Source organism: Ailuropoda melanoleuca, chromosome 19 (genome assembly GCF_002007445.2).
Source record: "Ailuropoda melanoleuca isolate Jingjing chromosome 19, ASM200744v2, whole genome shotgun sequence".
Lineage (NCBI taxonomy): Eukaryota > Metazoa > Chordata > Mammalia > Carnivora > Ursidae > Ailuropoda > Ailuropoda melanoleuca.
Window position 1 is genome coordinate 710,063 of NC_048236.1, and position 21,282 is coordinate 731,344.

The 21,282-nt window shown below is 51.8% G+C and overlaps 1 protein-coding gene and 1 pseudogene across 2 annotated transcripts in view; both read right to left on the reverse strand.

The window, feature by feature from the left end:
* Positions 1-12,744, reverse strand: part of PGC (progastricsin) — a 15,404-nt gene extending 2,660 nt beyond the window's left edge. The window contains exons 1-5 of one of the 2 annotated variants that reach the window (XM_034648196.1): positions 12,681-12,744; positions 3,174-3,324; positions 2,759-2,876; positions 1,736-1,854; positions 1,058-1,257 (exon numbers count right to left, since the gene is read on the reverse strand). In XM_034648196.1, the coding sequence (XP_034504087.1) occupies positions 1,058-1,257; positions 1,736-1,854; positions 2,759-2,876; positions 3,174-3,324; positions 12,681-12,724 (632 nt within the window). In that variant the 5' untranslated portion in view covers positions 12,725-12,744. Of the gene's footprint in view, positions 1-1,057; positions 1,258-1,735; positions 1,855-2,758; positions 2,906-3,173; positions 3,325-12,680 lie in introns of those variants that run through there. The other variant, XM_034648197.1, reaches the window with a different exon arrangement.
* A 4,091-nt stretch (positions 12,745-16,835) lies between these two features.
* Positions 16,836-19,332, reverse strand: LOC117797172 (annotated as a pseudogene).
* Positions 19,333-21,282: the final 1,950 nt, after the last annotated feature.

Here is a 21,282-nt window from a genome sequence, read left to right on the forward strand (position 1 = left end):
GGCTCCCTGAGGGCAGGGCTGTGTGTACCCCTCACACTAGGCCTGCTGAGGGAAGGAGTTGTGTCCCCCTTCCTCACTGCAGCTCCAAGCTGGCTCCTCAGAATTCCCAGTGCCCCTGGTCCAGAGGCAGGGCCTCTGGGGAAGCTGCTGGTTGTGTGGCTCCCACACACCCTTCCTCTCTCCCTTCCACTTCTTGCTACTAGTGTTGTATGTCACTGGGAGTTTGACCCTGAGCCCCACTGGTCATTTTTCTGCTGGGACTGGAGGGAGGTGGGGCCTTGGCAGAGAGGAGGAAAGGATATTCCCTGCTCCTTTCAGCCTCCCCTGGCAGCCGAGCCTGAGTGTGGAATTGAGCAGAGCTCCTAAGGGCTGAACTCAAAACGAATTATAATCAGAGGTGACACTATGTCAGCAACGTTAGGAACAGGGTAACATTGCTGATAGGCAGAGTCAGGTGATTAAGGCTGGAGAGCAGAGGCTGACTATCTCCAGAAGGTGGCCGGCTAACTCTGGAGAGGAAAGAAAGTCCCTCCCAGTCCACTCACCCCGCCCCCACTACCTGGCTCCCTGGCCACCCACACTCAATGGCTGCATTGCTTGTGTCTGTGGTGAGGAAAACACCTTATTAGGGGCAAATGACGAACCTTGACCAGAAGACTCCAGGACCTGGAGATGAGGCAATAGATTGTACACAAAAGAAGTGTCCAGAAGGCAATGAGCGAACTGTGGCTCTGGGCAAGAGGTAAATCCCAGAGGTACTGAGAACGAGCAGCCGCACTCAAAGCTAAGTTCACCCAGAAGAGGGGAAGATTCCAAACTGGCCACGAAATGCGAAGAGAAGTCTGAGTGGGCTGGGGACAGACCCAGGGATGAGGGAAAGGGGGTGCACAGGGGGACAGTTCTGAAGCTCAGGAGGAAGGTCCTAGACACAGTAGGAGCTAAAGCCAGATGCCTGCTGGGAGGCCTCCAAACCCCAAAGCGTTGAGTTCACATGTCTGGGGTCTGGGGAGGATGGGGGCGTTGCTGAGAGCTAAGGATCCCCCAAGCGGTTTCTTACCGGCCGAGGTAGAAACTGAAGACTGGGCTGGAGAGGAGGCCCGCCCTCAGCAAGCCCTGCAGGGCCGTGGTGCCCCTACCCTCTGCCAGTGCCGGGTAGGCCAGGCCCATGATGCCATCAAACTTCAGCTGGTTGAAATAGGGACTCGGCTCGTGCTCACTGAGGCCAAACTGCTGGTTGGGGACCTGGATACTCTGGACCTGAAAGGGACACAGGGGATGGAAGGCGACAAGTATAACTCCACTCATCTGCCCATAACCCTCCTCCACAAAGACCCTCGAGGCTCCCTTGTTCATCCCTTCCTCACCCCTGCCCCTTGCCTTCTTGACACGTCTTGCAAGGGCCAGGTTTTCTCTCAAGTGGCCTTCCCTGGCTGCTACCGCAGCGCCCCCACCTCCATCTTCTTCCCCCTGCCCCGCCCCCCTGGCTTTAAGCTCCTTAACCGAAGGACCAGGTCATCCCCTTCATCGGGGTGCGCTCAGCACGGGCTGGATGACTGCATGAAGGGGCACTTGGGGTACCCATTGCCTGGTTTGAAGCACTAGGTGCTTCTCCGTATTCTTGGGGTCTCTGGCTAATCTCCCGTCAAACTCAGGTCTGGGAGTTTCCAGGCCAGGTCAGAGCCCCGGGGAGCAGCTCCACGTGCTGGGGCGCTGCGCGGCCTGCAGCCTGGCTCACCCTCAGAGTGTCATAGCCGTAGATGCCGCTGAGGCCGCCACTGCCATACCGCACGGAGAAGATCTGCCCGTCGCTGGAGTAGGTCGAGGACATGTTGGGGTTGAAGCGGGAGTGGCTGTCTGTGACGGGAAGGAGGGTTTGGGGACGCAGGCTGGTAAGCGGAGGGCTGCCCACCTGAGCCCCAGCCTGGGCCCCCACCCTGGAGCCTCAGCATCCCGGGACGCTGGTCTCCGGTTGGCCAGCTGAGGGGGTTCCCAGCATGGAAGACCCATGTGAGGTGGCCAGGCTTGGCCTCAAAGCCCCTTCTGACTTGCAAAAACTTGGGTTGTCCTTTGACCGTGACCCTTGGTAGGTAGGTTGCGTAGAATCCTTCTTTGTTTCCCTGACCCCCTTGCAGATCCCCACCTGAGAAATTACTCATCAGCTGTAGGAGGGGATCCCTGCCTTCCCTCCACCCTCACCCCATCGAGAACCTGACCTGTGATATCTAGGGACACGGCCAATGAGGGACTCTATGGACAAGAAGTGTCAAGACCCAAACCCCAAGGCTCTGGCAGGGACCAGGGCAGCCTTGAGGAGGGCAACATGGCCTGTCTCCAGATACAACTACAAGACAGGGACCAGATCCTATATTGTTCTCCCCTGTGTCTAGGAGACACGCAGTGAGAACTTAGTAAGCAGTGGAGTAGAATGTAAAGAATGTTGTCGACTTTGGTGGGACGGAATGGTGTGGTCTGCAGGGAACAGAATGGACCAGAGCAGAGTGGGATGGATGGAGCAGAAGGGGATGGGCTGAAGCAGGTAAAGGAGCATGTGTTGGTGAGAGGGAAGACACAGAGACCATCCAGGTCCAGGGCCAGCCTCTTCCCTCTGTCTTGCATATGCCCCTTGACTCTGGCCAAGTCCCTGACTCTCAGGATTGAAGCACCCAGGCCCCACAAGTTCTGCCTCCCTCACCCCTTCCCCCAAGGCTGTCAGGGCCCTCCTTTGCCAACCACTCTCCCTAGGGAGCCCTGCACTTACCACAGGCCTGGCTCTGGCACTGGACCGAGGGCACCCACAGGCTGGAGGAGCCGGTATCAAAAAGGACCAGAAAGTTCTGTGGCGGGCTCCCGATGCCGATTTCCCCAAGGTACAGACTCTGGGGGGCCATGGGGCAGGCTGTTAGCTCTGGAGGGATACAGAGACCCTCAGGCCCAGCCTCCTGCATGGACAGAGCCCTTGCCCTACAACCTACCCCAGAGGCAGAAGCCCAAGCCTATCTTCCATACTTGCCCAGAACACACAGACCCTCAGTCAGGGCTGGCAGGTGTGAGAGAAGGGAGCAGACCCCAGGGGCTGGGTGGGAAGGTACAGAGAGGATAGTGTGGCACTCCCAGGGCCCAGCCTCAGCCCCTGGCACCAAGGAGAGGGAACCCCACAGAGGGTCAGGACTCACATCCAGGTAGGCCAGTGGTTCATAGACCATGCCAAGGTCGCTGAAGTGGTATTTCTGGGCAGGGTCGTTCTTGTGGGTCCTCAGGAACTCCCCCAGTAAACCCTTGTCCTTCATGGTCTCACGGATGGACTCTAATTTCCTCAGGGGAACTCTGCGGAAGGGCTGGCATCAGGGCAGGGCCCTCCCTCCTTCCTACAGCACCTCTGACAGCCCCAGTCCCTCCGTCCCTCCCTGCTGCGCCACCTCCAGCCGCATCCCTCAGGCACCCAGCCCCTGTGTCCCCTGTGCCTATCATGCGGGGCTGTGTGTGTCTCCCTCTCGCTCCTGCTCTGGCTCCAGCTCCAACCCTTTCTCTCTGTCTCCATGTCTCTTTCCCTGGGTCCGTCCCTCTGTCTCTCTCTCCCTTTCTTTCCTTCAAAGCTCATCTCAGGACTTGTTCCAAGATTCAGAAAATAAATACCCTCACCCGTACATGCCCATATGCCGTCTTGAGGGTCCTCTTCCCACCCCGGCCCTCTGGGCTCAGATATCCCACAAATTCCTTCCCTGGAAGGGGGGAAGGGGGAACTTTAGCCATTAGCCTTGGCAGGTACGTGCATTGTCTTTCTGTAAGCTCTATGTCGTCCAATGTAGGGCTTGAACTCAGGACCCTGAGATCAAGGGTCACATGGTCTACAGAGTCAACCAACGAGGTGGCCCAGGAGATATGCATTTTAAGAAAGATTCCAGAGATGGCAGGGCTCACCCCAGATCCTCTCCTATGGTGGCCCTCAGGCACCTGGCCCCGCCTGAATGTGACCCAGCATGGGTACAGGGGACAGCACTAGACTGAGACTCAGAAGGCAGGATCGTGGGTCTGCCCCTGCTGCTAATTGGCCTGGGGCCTATCACTGCTCTCCTCCCGACACCAGGCAGGTGGAAGTTGGCCTGGGTGGTCTGGAGCCCAGATCGGCTCTGGCATTGGAACCATCTCTATGATGGAGTCTGGGTTTCTGCCCCCGTCTCCCTTCGTTCTCCTCCTCCAAGAACTGCTTGCTGCCATTGCCTCGGGGGTCTCTGAGGGCCACTCAGGCTCGTTCCAGATCCAGAAGTCCCACTCCTTTCTTTTCTTTCCCCACCTGATTCCCCATTCCCTCAGGACCCCGCCTTCGCCCCCAGTTCTCCACTGAACCCATTCACACTGAGCTCTGAAGACTGCTCCGGCTCACTGCCTCGACAGGACCTCTGTATCACACCAGGTCTCCACGAGGACTCTAGGACTCTGCGGCGGAGCCATCCGTCCTCACGGCCAGTGAGGTGGCCCGCGATGTCCTGGAAGCCATCCCTGCTCGCTCCCTTTCTCCTGACACCTCAGCATGGACACATTACGTTCCTGGTGCCTCTGCTTAGATGACTGTGTCATCTGCTAAATAAATCATGGGCCTTAAGGGAATTTTTAGCCCATGTCTGCCTACCCAGAAATCACCGTTCCTTTCTGCAGGAAGAAAGCACACCTGACATTCAGGGTCTGTGTGGACAGCAGTCACCCCGACTCCATCCCAAGACCATCTTTCCTCATCAGATGGGGAAGCGGCTGGGTTCTTTCCTTTGCCTGGAAGTGCCACCGCCAGCAGATTATGTCCCCAGCAAGGCACGTAGCCATAGTTGAAGATTATTGGGAACACACCAGGACGACTTGCTTAAGATAATGAAAATGAAGCCCAAGAGAGCAAGGAACAAAGTAGTCTGCACAATCGCAAGGTGTGTGGCCCCTGCTAACAGAGATAGCATCACTGACACACATTGCTGGGATGTTTTGCAGATCCAGAGCCAGGAAGGGAAGGACCACGCAATCACAGTTAATGAAACCAGACCGACCAGGGATGCCTGGGTGGCTCAGTCTGTGAAGCATCTGCCTTCAGCCCAAGTCGTGATCCCAGGGTTCTGGGATCGAGTCCCACATCGGGCTCCCTGCTCCACGGGGAGTGTGCCTCTCCTTCTGCCTCTGTCTGCCACTCCCCCTGCTTGTGCTCTCTCTCTCTCTGACAAATACATAAATTCTTTAAAAATTAAAAAAGAAAGAAAGAAAGAAATCAGAAAGACAAGTCATTCAGTCTTGAGGTTGACCCAATCCCTGGCCCTTCAGAAGAACCCATGACCTCAAGCCCCTCCTCTCTCATTATTTCCCCTTAGAAACCCTCACTTGCAAGCCAACAGGGCGCTGGGGACTTTCGAGCATTAGCTGTTCACCTGGGTAGCGCCATACCAGTGAATGAGCCCGTCTTGCATCACCGCAAATCTTGGTGTTGGTTTTTCTTACTGGCTTGAAGGGCATCTGGCGGACAAACTGTCCTTTGGTTCGGTTACAGACACTTCACAAGGGCAAAGGCTGTAGTCCTTCCTGCCTCTGAGTCCCCAGCCTACACCTGCCCAGGGAGCCTTTCCCACCCCAGCAGAAACTCCAGAGCAGAGACCGGTGGGGCGGCCCCTGGCCAGGCTACCCCTCCCAGGGCTCCAGTCCCCTTCCCCGGGCTCCTGCTCCAGAGGCCAGGCCCCAGACTCACTTGACGACTGCCGCCTCCAAGAGCTGGAGGCTGACCAAGGCCACCACCATCCACTTCATGATGCCGGCTCCCAACCGGCCACAGAGGAAGAGCCGCTCCAAGCTGGACTGTTGCAATGGAGCGAAGCCCTGAGCGCTCCTTCTGCCTTTATAGCTCCGCGTTCTAGCCCAGTCCCTGCCTCCCTGCCCCAGGCGAGAGCCTGACCTCAGTCCCCGCTGCACCCTGTGCTCCGCGTATCAGCTGTTTCTGGGTATTTTCCTTCTTCTTCTTCTTCTTTTTTTTCCCCAATTTATTTATTTGAGACAGAGACAGAGAGAGAGAGAGCACGAGTGGGGAAGAGGGGCAGAGGGACAGGGAGAAACAGACTCCCCGCTGAGCAGGGAGCCCGATGCAGGGCTCGATCCCAGGACCCAAGATCATGACCTGAGCCGAAGGCAGACGCTTAACTGACTGAGCCACCCAGGCGCCCCTGTGTGTTTTCCTTCTTGAGGGTGGCCACAGAGCACTTTTCATCTTCTGCACTTTTTAATACAAGCTGTGGAGGCCAGGAAGTGTGACTAATGGGAGTTGCCATAAGATCACAGATGAGAATTCTTCCTGTCTAGGAACGCAGGCATAATGTGACATTGCAGGGCGAGGACCACAGCCAGGTCCACGCACGGCCATAAGCCCTCCATAGACAGGTCTCTCACCCTCCGTACTATTGGCATTTTGCAACATGTGATTCCTTGTTGGGGGGCTGTTCTGTGCTGTTTGATTGTTAACGGTATCCCTGGCCTCTACCGGGGGATGCCGCCAGCAGTCCAAACGTTGTGTGCCAACAATGTCTCAGGGCATTGCAAGGTCCCCTTAGAGGCGAAAATCATTGAGAATTGCTGGTCTGTCTGTAGGTGATGCCCTCAGAGGTCTGACTCAAGTCCTGGTTTCCAGCACCCCCAAACCTCGTAGTAGTGAGATGCTGCTGATGGCGGTAATGATGGCTGGATCCTTAGCACCGAAGCTGGTGGTGAGGCTGGCGTGTCAGTGGCTGAAGTCAGAGTTATGTGCAGAAGCTTTGGGACCTTCCACAGTCAAACGGAGCTCAAATTGATCAGTGTGTCCTCACAGTTCAGCAGGTGCTCGGGACACACCCTTGGTGTAAATCGCACTGGCCTCTGGCTGTTCCACGGGGCAGGTCAGCAACCACAAGAGGCCTGGGGCAGGGGAGGAGGGGACACGCCAGACCTTCCCTCTCTTCCTCATTGTCTCTCTTCTCCAGCCCCACTGAGACTCCGCCCCTGTCTTCAGTACTCCTCAAATGCCTGTATCCCCCATTACTGACCTCCAAGCCCCCATGTGCCCTTGTCCTGCACTTAAGTCTCGTCCACCCCATGCCTCTCTCCCTCACCTCCCGGCCCTCCTTTCTTCCCGGCTACAAGCTGCTCATTGGCTGAGATGACCTGGAGCCAGCTCGGCACAGGGGAGCTTTCCAGTTTGAGGTGAGTGGAAAAAGTCCCCAAGCTAAACCCATCTCCACCACCCCGTACTGCACACTCAAGGTTCTGAACACATCTGTCAGGCCCTCAAGCCCCAGGCAGAAGGGCCACAACCAAACCCGCAAACACTGATATAATCCAGCCAGTGGGGGAGATTCGCCTCTGGCCAGCACCAGGCACTGCCCAGCCAGAGCCCTAAAGCCTCCCCTAGCCCTATGATGGGGGAGGGGAGAGAAGGCACTAGAGGTCTTCCCAGGATTGGCACAAAATGGGATGTACCCGCCTGATTGTGTCTCAAAGGCAAAGCAGCTCCCGTTCCTCCCTGCAGTCCCCAGGGACACATTGGACTCTGGGATGGAAAGCAAGAGAATGAGGGACTGCATTCTCTGGAGTGGGGCAACCACAGATTTGGAAGCGTGGGCCAAAGAAAGGCATAGGCTCCTTGCAAGCTTGACAAATCCTATGAATAGAGCAGAATCCATGGGATCCCCTAAGTCTTGTGAGTCCTGCCGGACTCCCCGGGACAGGGCCTCCAGCAACCATTTCTGTATCCGGTAGTCCCTAAGAGTCTGACGGTTGCCAGTCTAGCCTCCCCAAAGCCCAGTGGCCCCTTCCACATCCCTTCTGAGCATCACTAGCCTACTGCTTCAAGCCAGGGCCCCCTTCTTGGCTGCCAGGCCCTGGGGGTGTCTGCAACCCCAACTACTCAACCTGANGCATCACTAGCCTACTGCTTCAAGCCAGGGCCCCCTTCTTGGCTGCCAGGCCCTGGGGGTGTCTGCAACCCCAACTACTCAACCTGATCCTCTTTTTTTTTTTTTAAGATTTTATTTATTTATTTGACAGAGATAGAGACAGCCAGCGAGAGAGGGAACACAAGCAGGGGGAGTGGGAGAGGAAGAAGCAGGCTCATAGCAGAGGAGCCTGATGTGGGGCTCGATCCCATAACGCCGGGATCACGCCCTGAGCCGAAGGCAGACGCTTAACCGCTGTGCCGCCCAGGCGCCCCTCAACCTGATCTTCTGAAAGCAGCCAGACTCCTCAGAGTCCTCAGATGTCCCAAGTCCTCATCTGTCTCTGGCCTGACCCCCATGCTCAGCTTCCATCACTACCCTACACATGCTTTATCCTGTAGCCATAGTGACCGCCTTACTTTCTCCCAAGGAGGCCTGGTGTGTGCCAACCTTCACGCCTTTATCCATGCTGTGCCCTCTTTCTGGGATGCCTTCCCAAACATCTGCACCTGCAAAACCCCCGCCTTCTTCAAGACCCAGTACAAATGCCATGACGCCTTCCCTACCGTGCCCACCTACACTCGCACTGGCCCCTATTATGGAGGACTTTGCCTTTCCTTCCCTTATGGTGTTTATTTTATACCATCTTCTCTCCCAGGGACTTGCTCTAAATCTCACTGCCTGTAACTAAAAGACAACGTCTCTTCCTGCACATGGCCCCTTCCACAGCTCATTCATTCATCAGAGTATCCACAAAAGTCGTACTGGTTGCTGGGGATGTCTCAGGAATATGGCAAGGACCGAGGCTGCCCACTGCCACTGCTAATCCTTCCCCCTGGCAGACATCACTCAAATGTATCACTCTTTCTCATAGTGCTAAGCCAAGGCCTTAGGATCCCTCCCAATCTAGCGCTCCACGCGGCCATTCCCAATGAATCTTGAAATGAGAATCCCCAAGCCCTTTAGTGGTGGGTTTTGTTGGTTTTTTCCTTTCAATCTGAACACTGAATTTCATATAGCATCCCATACAATACTACTTTTTAAAAATCAAGACATCTTGAAACTACAACTATTTTCACTGTTGTGAATTATCTTCTCTCTCTTCATGCCCACTCTTGGGTTTTAACATAGCTGTAATCAGTGTGCAAACACTGCCTCTCTTCTGCTCTTGTCGCTCAGATTACTACAAAACACATTTCCACACATTAAGAAAAGCCATGTTCAGCATTTTTCAGAGTTGGAACAAAGAATCCAAAATCTGTTATGGACCTGGAAAAGACCCCGAATAGCCAAAGTAATGTTGAAAAAGAAACCAAAGCTCGAGGCATCACAATTCCAGACTTCAAGTTCTCTTACAAAGCTGTAATCATCAAGACAGTATGGTACTGGCACAAAAACAGACTCATAGATCAGTGGAACAGAATAGAGGACCCAGAAATGGGCCCTCAACTCTATGGTCAAGTAATCTCCAATAAAGCGAGAAAGAATATCCGATGGAAAAAAGACAGTCTCTTCAACAAGTGGTGTTGGGAAAATTGGACAGCCACATGCAGAAGAATGAAACTGGACCACTTTCTTACACCATACACAAAAATAAACTCAAAATGGGTAAAAGACCCAAACGTGAGACAGGAATCCATCAAAATCCTAGAGGAGAAGGCAGGCAGCAACCTCTGTGACCTCGGCCACAGCAACTTCTTGCTAGACAGGTCTCCAAAGGCGAGGGAAACAAAAGCAAAAATGAAGTATTGGGACTTCATCAAGATAAAAAGCTTTGTGGGGCGCCTGGGTGGCTCAGTCGGCTGGGCATCTGCCTTCGGCTTGGGTCATGATCCCAGGGTCCTGGGATCGAGTCCCACAACTGGCTTCCTGCTTAAATGGGGAGCCTCCTTCTCCCTCTCTCTCTGCTCCTCCCCCCACTCATGTGCTCTCTCTCTCTCTCTCTCTGCTCTCTCTTTCAAATAAATAGTCTTTAAAAAGGAAAAAAAAGATAAAATTTTTTGTAGAGCAAAGGAAACAATCAACAAAACTAAAAAGCAACCTATGGAAGAGGAGAAGATATTTGCAAGTGTCTTATCAGATAAAGGTCTAGGATTCAAAATCTATAAAGAACTTATCTAGCCCAACACCCCCCCCCAAAAAAGTCAAGAAATAGGCAGAAAACATGAATAGACATTTCTCCAAAGATGACATACAAACGGACAACAGACACATGAAAAAATGCTTAACGTCGCTCAGCATCAGGGAAATACAGATCCAAACCACAATGAGCTGTCACCTCACACCAGTCAGAATGGCTAAAATTAACAACACAGGAAACAATAGATGTTGGCGAGGATGCGGAGAAAGGGGAAGCCTCTTACACTGTTGGTCGGAATGCAACCTGGTGCAGCCACTCTGAAAAATAGTAGTGATGGCCCTCAAAAAGTTAAAAATAGAGCTACCCTATGACCCAGCAATTGCACTACGAGGTATTTACCCAGAGGATACAAACATAGTGATTCTAAGGGGAACACGCACCCCAATGTTTATAGCAGCAATGTCCAAATAGGCAAACTATGGAAAGAACCCAAATGTCCATCAACAAATGAATGGATAAAGAAGATGTGGTGTATATATGCAATGGAATATTACTCAGCAGTCAAAAAGAATGAAATCTCTCCATTTGCAATGATGTGGATGGAGCTAGAGGGTATTATGCTAAGCAAAATACATCAGTTGGAGAATGACAAATACCATATGATTGTGCTTTTATGTGGAATTTAAGAAACAAAACAGATGAACATAGGGGAAGAGAAGGAAAAAGAAAGTAAGATAAAAACAGAGAGGGAGGGGCACCTGGGTGGCTCAGTCGTTAAGTGTCTGCCTTTGGCTCAGGGCATGATCCCGGCGTTCTGGGATCGAGCCCCACATCGGGGTCCATTCTCCGCTGGGAGCCTGCTTCTTCCTCTCCCACTCCCCTGCTTGTGTTCCCTCTCTCGCTGGCTGTCTCTATCTCTGTTGAATAAATAAATAAAATCTTAAAAAAAAAAAAACTACTAGGGAGATACCGGACCTGAGGTTTGTTTGTTTTTTTTTAAGTTCAAGAATTTATGCTTTGTAAAAAAAAAAATTATTTTGATAAAATTTTCTACTTACAGAAAAGGGGCGAACATAGTAGAGTGTTCCTATATACCTTCCATGCAGAATCCCCCTAATGTTAACATCTTACATCACGTCACACTGCGGCATCGAATCCGGGAAATTTACCCTGAAAACCAATCTATGGGTCTTATTTGAATTTCACCAGCTTTCCCGCTAATGTCCGTTTTCTGATTCAGGATTCGATCTGGGTTCCCACGCTGTGTTTAGTTTCCTGTCTTAGTCACCTGCAGTCTGTGACAGCTCCTCGCTTGTCTTTTGTCACCTTGCTATATGTAAAGGTGGAGTGGCCCTCAGTGTGGGCTACTCCGATGGCTTCTCATGAGGAGACTGAGGGCACGCAGGTGGGGGCAGAAGCCACCGAGGGGATACGCCCTTGTCCGCGCACGATATCAGAGTGCATGATGTGGGGGTGGCTCCCTGCTGGGCATTTCACCTTCAGAACGTGGTAACGGTGGGGTCTACCAGGTTTTTCTACTGTACAGTTACTCTCTTTCCCTTGATAATTAATAACATCTTGTGGGAGACACTCTGAGACTGTGCTGGTGTCCTGCTTCTCAACAGGATTCTGCCCACTAATTTAACATCCATTACTGGCTCTGGCCGGCAAACAGCCATGATGGCGGTGTTTGCCCTGGGGCTTTTCTAGCTCCATCGTCCCTTCTATATTTCTTAGTAAGAATTCTAGTGTAAGCAAGAGCTGGGTCAAGGTTTTTAAGTGGTTTTACACTTCCTCACCTGCCAAAATATCCCATCATTGAAGGTGTGGGGGGCAGGGTATTTTATATTTGTTTTATCAGGCAATCTTCACAACAATCCCATAATTACCTTATCCCCATTGTGCACAGGAGGCCATTTTATCCATCTTTATCTCAAACAGCTGGAAATTGAGCCCTGTGTGTAGATGTGGAGAAATGGACAGACTGATTGTTTTTCTCTCTGGTCTATTGATTAACATACTCTTGCTCCCTGACCACAGTTTGCCTGGCTGGCTTACTTGGAAAGTGGGGTGGGAGGGACATTGGATGGTGCGGGGCGTGTCACACTGCCACCCAGCTGCAGGAGGGGAAGGATGGGTCAGGGCCTTGGGGTCAGCTGGAAGACGGCATCCAAACACCACTAGGACCTTTTGGCTTCTTCTCATTCCCGCTTTGCTACTGTCCCCCTACCCCTTCTCTCACCGTGTGTGTGTGTGTGTGTGTGTGTGTGTGTTTCTCCACATTACTGACCACAGACAGCTGACTTTCACACTTCCAGAGAAAGAAGGAAACCAGAATTCCCAGAGGAATTCCTTGAATTCCCTGACCCACTCCTGAACCAGCCAACTGCGGCTCGCAGCAGGGCCCAGAGAGAACCTGGAGGCTCCCTCGGGAAGCATTTTTTTGAAGAGTGTAGACAGGAGAAGTCCCCAGAAGAAGGAAGGGATGTTTCCGGGCAAATCTCAGAGATGTCCAGGCACATCTATTTCTGATGACATGTGGACCCTACCTCAAACTCTTCATCACCCCTCTTTGCACAAATTAAAGAATGTGATGGTCACGTGTGACATGCAATTCACTCGAGAAGGCCAATCTCCTCCACTTGTTGACCCCTTGGCCCCAGCAATTCACTTACCCTTTCCAAGCCTGAGCTTCTCTGACTGGGAGTGGGGATAACATCTGCCCCCAGGGTTGCTGCCACCATCTAGTAAGGCCGTGATTGTGAAAGTGCCAGCAGGGGCAGGCCCCCAGGAACTCTCAGCTGAGTAGGAGTCTCTCTCTTAATGGAGCAGGGCTGGAGGCGGGGCTAAAGAGGAAAAGGGACCTGGGGAGCACTGACAGTATTCTGTTTCTTGACCCGAGCTCCCCTTCTGAGGGAGCTATATACTCACGATCTGTGTACCTTTCTGAATGCATATTATACTTCCATCCATGTTTTATAAAGTCACCATTTGAGCAGAAGGAAGAAGAGAAAGGAGACAGGACACCTGCCCTAGGAGAACCCCCGAAATGAAGGAGGGAGGCCGTCCCTGCTCAGGGAGTTCCCAGCTGATGGGGACCCGGCAGGCTCACCTGTGATACCACTGTCCCCAGTAGCACACACGTGGAGATGCCCCCACGTGAGCTAAGGACCAGTGTGTATTCTGGGCATAGTCATGTGTTGATTGTAATACATTTATTTATTTATTTATTTTTCACGACACAGGAGTTTATTGTGAAAGTAAATTAAACATACAAACGTACAGTATGGCTAGTGGTGGCAAAGGCAAGTTTTCATGGAGATGAATTTAGACAAGATGATGCCATGATGTGATTTTTTAAAATATAAATTACGGAAAAATGTCAAATTTCATCAATAACTTAATAAAAGTTTTCAAAGCCTACACTCATGTATTAAAAACACTCTTTTTAAAAAAGATTTTATTTATTTATTTATTTATTTATTTGAGAGAGAGACAGTGAGAGAGATAGCGAGAGAGAGCACAAGTGGGGAGGAGAGGGAGAAGCAGGCTCCCGCTGAGCTGGGAGCCTGACATGGGGCTCGATCCCCCAGGACTCTGGGATCATGACCTGAGCCGAAGGCAGACGCTTCACCGACTGAGCCACCCAGGCGTCCCAGGAAAAAGACTCTTGATCTTAATGCGGGCATTAAGACAAACAGAAGCAGCAGTGTGCTAAATGATAGGAAAAATCGAGTATTTACAGAAGGATGGCAATATGAACATTTAATAGCATTTGATCTTAATTACTGGTGGAACAAAATTCCCTTGCTAGAAGCAATAGAGGACCATCATCATCATGTTATTAAAAAAAAATTAAGTGCGGGGACGCCTGGGTGGCTCAGTTGGTTAAGTGTCTGCCTTCGGCTCAGGTCATGATCCCANCTGGGAGCCCGACATGGGGCTCGATCCCCCAGGACTCTGGGATCGAGTCTTCTCCCTCTGCCTGCCGCTCCCCCTGCTCGTGCTCTCTCTCAGTCTCTCTCTCTCTGATAAATAAATAAATAAAATAAATAAATAAATAAATAAATAAATAAAATTATGTGCAGAAGTCAAAAACCAAAGAGCTCCGGGTAATCTTAAAGTAATCTTAAAACACCACTTCGAGGGCCACCTAAAAGGTGATTCCTCAGGGGAAACGGGGGCCCTGAGTATGGAAACATTGAGTTACACAACACCAAATACCAAGCAAATTCATTCATAGTCCTTAGTTACACAAGATCAGCATAGTCTTTTATGATGTGTTATTGTTTACAACAATTTAAACATACTCCTTACCGTGCATGACTTTATATATGTAAAAATATTTTTATTCTGAGATACAGGATATGTTTATGAATTATAAGACCTATACACAATGAAAATCACACCTCCCTCATCAATCAGGTATATGCGCGTGCGCGCGTGTGTGTGTGTATGTTTTAAATGCAAAGACCTTATTCGCCCAAAGGATACAAACACAGTCATCCGAAGGGGCACCTAAACCCAATGTTTATAGTAGCAATGTCCACAATAGGCAACTATGAAAAGAACCCAGATGTTCAATGACATACACACACACACACACACACACACACACACACACACAATGGAATATTACTCAGCCATCAAAAAGATAAATCTTAACATTTGCAACAATGTGGATGGAACTAGAGGGTATTATGCTGAGTGAAGTAGGTCAATCAGAGAAAGAAATTATCATATGATTTCACTCATATGTGGAATTTAAGAAACAAAACAGAGGATCATAGGGGAAGGGAGGGAAAAATAAAATAAGACGAAATCAGAGAGGGAGACAAACCATAAGAGACTCTAAACCATATGAAACAAACTGAGGGCTGCTGGAGGGGAGGTTGGTGGGGGGATGGGGTAACTGGGTGACGGGCATTAAGGAGGGCACGGGATGGAATGAGCACTGGGTGTTATATGCACCTGATGAATCACTGACCTCTGAAACCAATAATACATTATATGTTAATTGATTGAACTTAAATAAAATAAAATTTTAAAAAATAAATAAATGTGATGACCTTACTCAGACTTCAGTTCCTTTTCTGAATTGACCATGTCAGTTTTTCAAACTCCTTAAAATAATGCCATTCTATTATGATAAAATACATTTTTGCAAAAATTCAGAAATGTAGTAACATTTAATGAATGTGACCATGAAAAATATTTGTAAAGGAGGGCCAAAGACTCAGCACTTTTTCCAGTCTTGTATGTAAAAAACAAAGTTGCATTCAATTTGACAGTGAGCCAATTTTTAAAATAGTCTTATACTAATTCATCTCAAAAGGTTCTTTTAATGGTCCTTTCGGAAAATACCCTATATATAACCTGTGAGTTTTTTTCCAGAATAATTAACGAAGAAAATGTACCCTCTGCACAGATGAACATTTTCTCTCTAATCTTTCATCACCCAATATTGTTTTTACAAAAGCAAACGTTATAAAATACACTTCAAAGCGGCTACCTTAAATATGATTTTAATACAATATTACTGTGGTAGCTGATTCATCAATATCTCCAGTAATTTTTTAAAGGTGTGTTTCTTTATTAGAGAGAGAAACAGCACCTGCACGCATGCACAAGCATGGGTGGGAGGCGGTACAGAGGCAGAGGCAGAGAGAGTGTGAAGCAGACCGTGTGCTGAGCACAGAGTCCGACTCGGGGCTCGATCTCACGACCCCGAGACCATGACCTGAGCCGAAATCAAGAGTCTGACGCTTAACCACCTGAGCCACCCAGGCGCCCCTTCAATATCTCCAATTTAATATGTTGTTTTATACATGAAGAAGCTCCACTATCCCTTTTCTGATCGACTTAAAAAAATCCCTGAATAAAACAGAAACCAGCCTGGGGCTTCTATAGAGCATTACCGTCTACAGAGAATATCTCCACACAAACTCAGGATTACACAATAGAACGTAAAACAGATCTGGGACAGATCAGAATTAACACCAGTTAAAGATTTTTATGTTTCAGGAGGAAAGGAAAAGGAGCCAATTATCAACATTTAAATGGAAACTCCAAGGGGCGCCTGGGTGGCTCAGTCGGTTAAGCGTCCGACTCTTGGTTTTGGCTCAAATCATGATTTCGAGGTCTTGAGATCGAGCCCTGCGTCGGCTCCACCCTGGGCCAGAAGCCTGCTTAAGATTCTCTCTCTCCCTCGACTTACCACCTCCCACCCCTGCACATGTGTTCTATCTCTCAAAAAAGAAAATAAAAATAAAAGGCTGTTACAGACAGCTCTACACTACTAGGTTTTCAGCTTACAAATAATACAAACACATCAACAGTTTTGAAATGCCATAGACTACAAACACACAGAAACGAATAACCAAGCATGGCTATCTAAAATGAAGCTGTGTCACCAACACATCTTAAATTCCAAAAATAATGAGAACACTGATTCTGGGGGGTGGGGGGAAACTCTGATAAAAATTTTAATTTCTGCTTGTTTTTAAACGACATGGACTTTTAAATTAAAATGGAAGACAAAACAAGCTTTGCAAGTGGATAGTTTCAACTCACTAAAATCATGCCAACAAGGTAAGCCTGCATCGAAAAAAATTCAAATTACGGGCTACACGCGTACAAAATTAGAAGTGCAGGTATTATAATCATAGCGTAAAACCATGGCAGCGTGTGATGTCTCGTTACTAACTAAGGTTGAGGAATAGACCACAGGACCTCCAGTGACCACAGTTTCTCATCTTTTAATGACTATTTCTGCCAGCTAGAAACAATGTCTAGGTAAAGATGGGCGGGCACAGCTGCTGCTCTGCTAATTAACGAAGTTGAAGGTCATCGCCACCACCTTAATTGGAGCCAGAACTAGGGTCTTGCGGTCTTCTTGGGTCCATTTCCTCCCAATGCGACCTATCTTGGCTTCTAATCCACACCTCCTTCTCCAGGCCTCTTCAAAAGCCTGTGATGCTGACGTAGGCTCGCAGCTCATCAGACCCCAGACAGCCCGCACCATCCAGTCTCTGGAGGTCAGTGCGGCCCTTCCAGATAACAAGACTCAGTCCAGAATCATGAGAGCCTTCCCATCCGCCCTGCCACATCCTCCCAGCTAGGTGTCTATCGTGTTCTCCCTGCCAGCTGGCTGGAAAACCCTGGAGAGACGGATTGGTTCCTGGGGCCGCTAAAGCCATTTCCCAGTGGCCGTTGGGGCAGGAGTTCTGGAAGCAGGCCTGGCACTCCTCGTGGGGCCTCTCCCTGGAGCCCATGAACTTATTCTCGCATTCGTGGCTCAGCTTCCTAAAGAACTCGTTCTCAAAGTTGTGTCTCAGGTGGGGCACAGGGCGGGGCACCCTTCCCACCCTGAGGCCAGGCCGCCCAGCTCAGGGCTTGCTGGGCACCCGCTGGTCTGCTCCAAACTGACCAACTCAATTGTAATATATTTACTGCAAATGCAGCACAGACATATCACACCCGTGATTCCACAGGCCCCGGAGAGTAGGAAGGAAGGGCTCCTGAGAGAGGACGCTCAGGGGGAGGCACAGCTGTGGCCTGAAATCCTTGCCTCTGGGGCACCTCTCCTCTGGCCTGGGCACCTTGGGGGGGGACGCAGCATGCAGTTAGTTACCCGTGGGCCCAGGGCCCCAGCGCTGGGGTCTCTAGGGGTTAGATTTGTCCTCCTTACCCCCCGCCCCCCGGCCCTGGACCCCATGGCAAGAGGCAGTCTGCTAGAGATGACGTCCAGCCAGGGACCCCACCCTGTCCTCACACAACCGAGGCCCTGCCCAGGAGTGGTCATGGCCACTGGAGCATACAGTCAGTGGTCCTGCCAAGTGGGGGCTCCCCATCCATGGCTCTGTCCATACAGCCAGCTCAATTCCTCCCAAACTGACCTGCCACCCTTTTATTCGAACCCCAGCCACCTGCCTGTTCCCCAAAGCCAGAGCCCACAGAGCTGTTTTATTTAGGGTGTCCTAGTTCTCAGCCCTAAGAAGCTGGGTTTGGCTGGAGTGAGTGACAAATAGGGGCTCCCCAGCTTCTATGAGACCCAGAGACCCAGAGGGTGTGCCCTTGACCAGGGAGATAAGCAGAGACAGTCTACACAGCAGTGGCCGGCTCCCCTTGTAGTTGACCGTGCCAGACATGGAGTACAGATCCTCAGGAAGGCGTCATCCGAGAGCCACAGGGGCCAACGGCTCTCCCAGGGCGGGTGCCCAGGCTGGAACCCCATGAGGCAGTTACTGCACTGACCTGGAGGAAAAGGACTGAGGCATTTAGCAGGCAAGAACCTGAGCCCTGAAATCAGAGAAGCCTGGCTTCAAATCCCAACCCACTGCCCACCGTGCCTCCTGCTCTGGCTTCGACCCTTTCCCTGGGCAGTTAGAATGGAGACACCCCACAGGTAGTAAGTGCCAAGTCTCGGGCCTGAGAAACGGCGGATTGATCATTGATGGGAGTGAGGGTAGGACCTGCTGCTGGGACTGTCACCAGGATCTGAAGAGCAAATGCCCCAGGAGACTGCTTTATACCCCTTCCGTCAGGACATGGCTGCGCAGGGGTGCTGGCCTTTCCTCTATGAGTCTCTGGTTGCTCCCTAGCAAAGCTGTCAAAAGCAGGGATGTGGCTTCTCCTATGAGACTGGGGCTCCCTGAGGGCAGGGCTGTGTCTCCCTCAGATTGGGGCTGCCTGAGGGCAGGGCTGTGTCCCCCCTCAGACTGGGGCTCCCTGAGGGCAGGGCTGTGTCTCCCTCAGATTGGGGCTGCCTGAGGGCAGGGCTGTGTCTCCCCCTCAGACTGGGGCTCCCTGAGGCAGGGCTGTGTCCCCCCTCAGACTGGGCTGTGTCTCCCCTCTGATGGGACTTCCTGAGTAAAGGAGTTGTGTCCTGCCACTCTGACCAAGGCATGTGAAAGTGGGGCCAATGTGGGCCCGGTCAGGGTGTGTATAGGGTTGCTGGGGGCCGAGGAATGGGAGAGACCGAGGGAAAGGCTGCAAAGTAGCCGCGGGTGAGCCCCTTGGATGGGGCAGGCTGGGTGGGCTCAGGAGCCTGGTGAGTGACTGTGCCGGTACAGGGCGGCGCTGAGGCCCCGGGTTCCTTGTGCAGGACACCTGGGGGAGAGCAAGGGACTCACTTCAGGCTAAAGATAACTTCAGAGCCTCCCTGTGGCTTCAGCTTCCCTCTTCCCTACGTGTCAGAAGTCCGATCTGAGAGGATCTCCTAATCCCGGCTCACTTTGCGCGCAGAACCCCCTCACGCAAAAGGCCTTTCGAACCACTGTCCACGGCACCGGACTGGCTTCGTCGGTGGACCATGCGACTCTTCATCTCGGGGTCATGAGGTCAAGCCCCAGGCTGGGCGAAGAGATTAGTTTAAAAACAAATGCTGGGGCGCCTGGGTGGCTCAGCTGGTTAAGCGTCTGCCTTCGGCTCGGGTCATGATCCCGGGGTCCTGGGATCGAGCCCTGCATGGGCTCCCTGCGCAGCGGGGAGTCTGCTTGTCCCTCTCCCTCTGGCCCCTCCCCAGCCCTCATGCTCTCTCTCTCTCAAATAAATAAAATCTTTGCAAACAAACAAACAAAACCACCAAATGCTGTCACCCCGTTCGTTAGCGGGCTGTGAGGTCAGTCTGGTAGATCCCGAGGAGGGTTCTTTTTCGGACACAGCTGACTGGCACAGAACAGATCGGAGTGCCGCTCAGGTCGCACGGCTATGCGGGCCTTCATGTGTGCGTGTGCGTGCGCTCGTGTGTCCTGGCTCGCCATGCAAAATGCTGAAAGGACCCCACACGCACGCCGTCCCGATGCACACGTGGAGGCCTGTGCTTGCACAAAGGAGCTCACGTCCAGCGTCGGGCTGTGCCCGAGCTCCTGCCCCACCCCCCCGGGCAGCTGTGTTTCCACACGTTCCATGTGTGCCGACACACCTTCCTCTGAACAGGCCAGGAAGGAAGAGCTCCCTGTAATCCTCCTCCCTGCTGTCCCTCCTGCTCCCTTCCTTTCCCCCTCCTTCCCCTCTTCCTCCATACCACCCTCTCCTCTTCTGCTCCTCCCCTCTTGCCCTTCCTCCTCCCCATAGGGGCTGCCCCCTCTCAGCCCAGCTGAGACCCAGGAAAGTGCCTATATATGACTCTCTTTCCCAAGGTGAAAATGAGGACAAGAGGTCTGATTTACCACAGACATTTGACATCAGGCCAGTCCTAACTGCCCTGTGCATGCGGTCACCCTGTGGGTGTGCATAGTCTCGGTTTCTCCCCGAGAGAGAGTGGCCCACTTTGGCAGTGGGGCTGGGAACTTCCAGAGGCTCCCTCTGGTTCTTGACCAGTCTCCCCTTAAAGCTCCCAGGCCCTCCAGAGGGGCTAGGAAGGTGCCCCTGCGGTCCCTGTCCTCCTGAGAGCCTGCTGGGAGGGGGCAGTGGGGAGCTAAGAAGGTTAGAACGGGCTGCAGGGAGGAGTCGTTGGGGCCGTGCTGGACTTAGCCACCCACCCACACACACACACACACACACACACACACACACACACACACACTCACACACATCTCCTTGGGTGAGGAGATGGAGAGTGCTTGGGTGTGGGGATTGGGTGGCAGGGAGGGGAGTCCCAGGCTGGGGCATATCAAAGGCCAGAAAATCTAATCACCTGGGTCTGGATAAAGAGTAGGAACTGGGACTGTTTCCAAAGTTCCAAACCAAACATTGATAATGGATCCAGGAAGCTCCATGTCTAGAGCTATGGTTGTCGTCCCAGCCCAGATCCTGGCCAATCTAGTCTAGGTTCTGGAAAGGTTGGCCTGTGAGTGGCAGCACACGGTCCACTAGGGCTTTTCCTCTCCTCAGGGCTCCTTGTGTGGCACATCAGGGCAAGGTCAGGGCTTGGGACCCGGGACAGGGAGCTGGGGACAGGCAGCCTCAGTAGGGACCTCCCTCAGCAGGTATGGGCTCCTCTCCCCAACATCTTGACACCCAGAGGGCTTGGCTTCCCATGCCTGCTACACAGGGAAACTAAGACCTGGAACAGGAAGGGGAACCCATAGCCCTAGGGTGTCCTCATGCGCCCAGCAGTGATGGGGGAGAGGAAGGATCCAGAAGCCTTGGATACTCCCCAAAGCTACCCTTATTTCTTTCTTGGCTGAACATCCCTTTCTCCAGATTCTGAGGAGGTCTGGAAGGGGTCTGGTTTACCTTCCCCTAAATCCTCCTCACCCTTCTTCGTCTACCTTCTTCAGCAAGCTTTCCCCCATCGCCAGCTATATCTGTGACAACCATAACAGAGCTAAA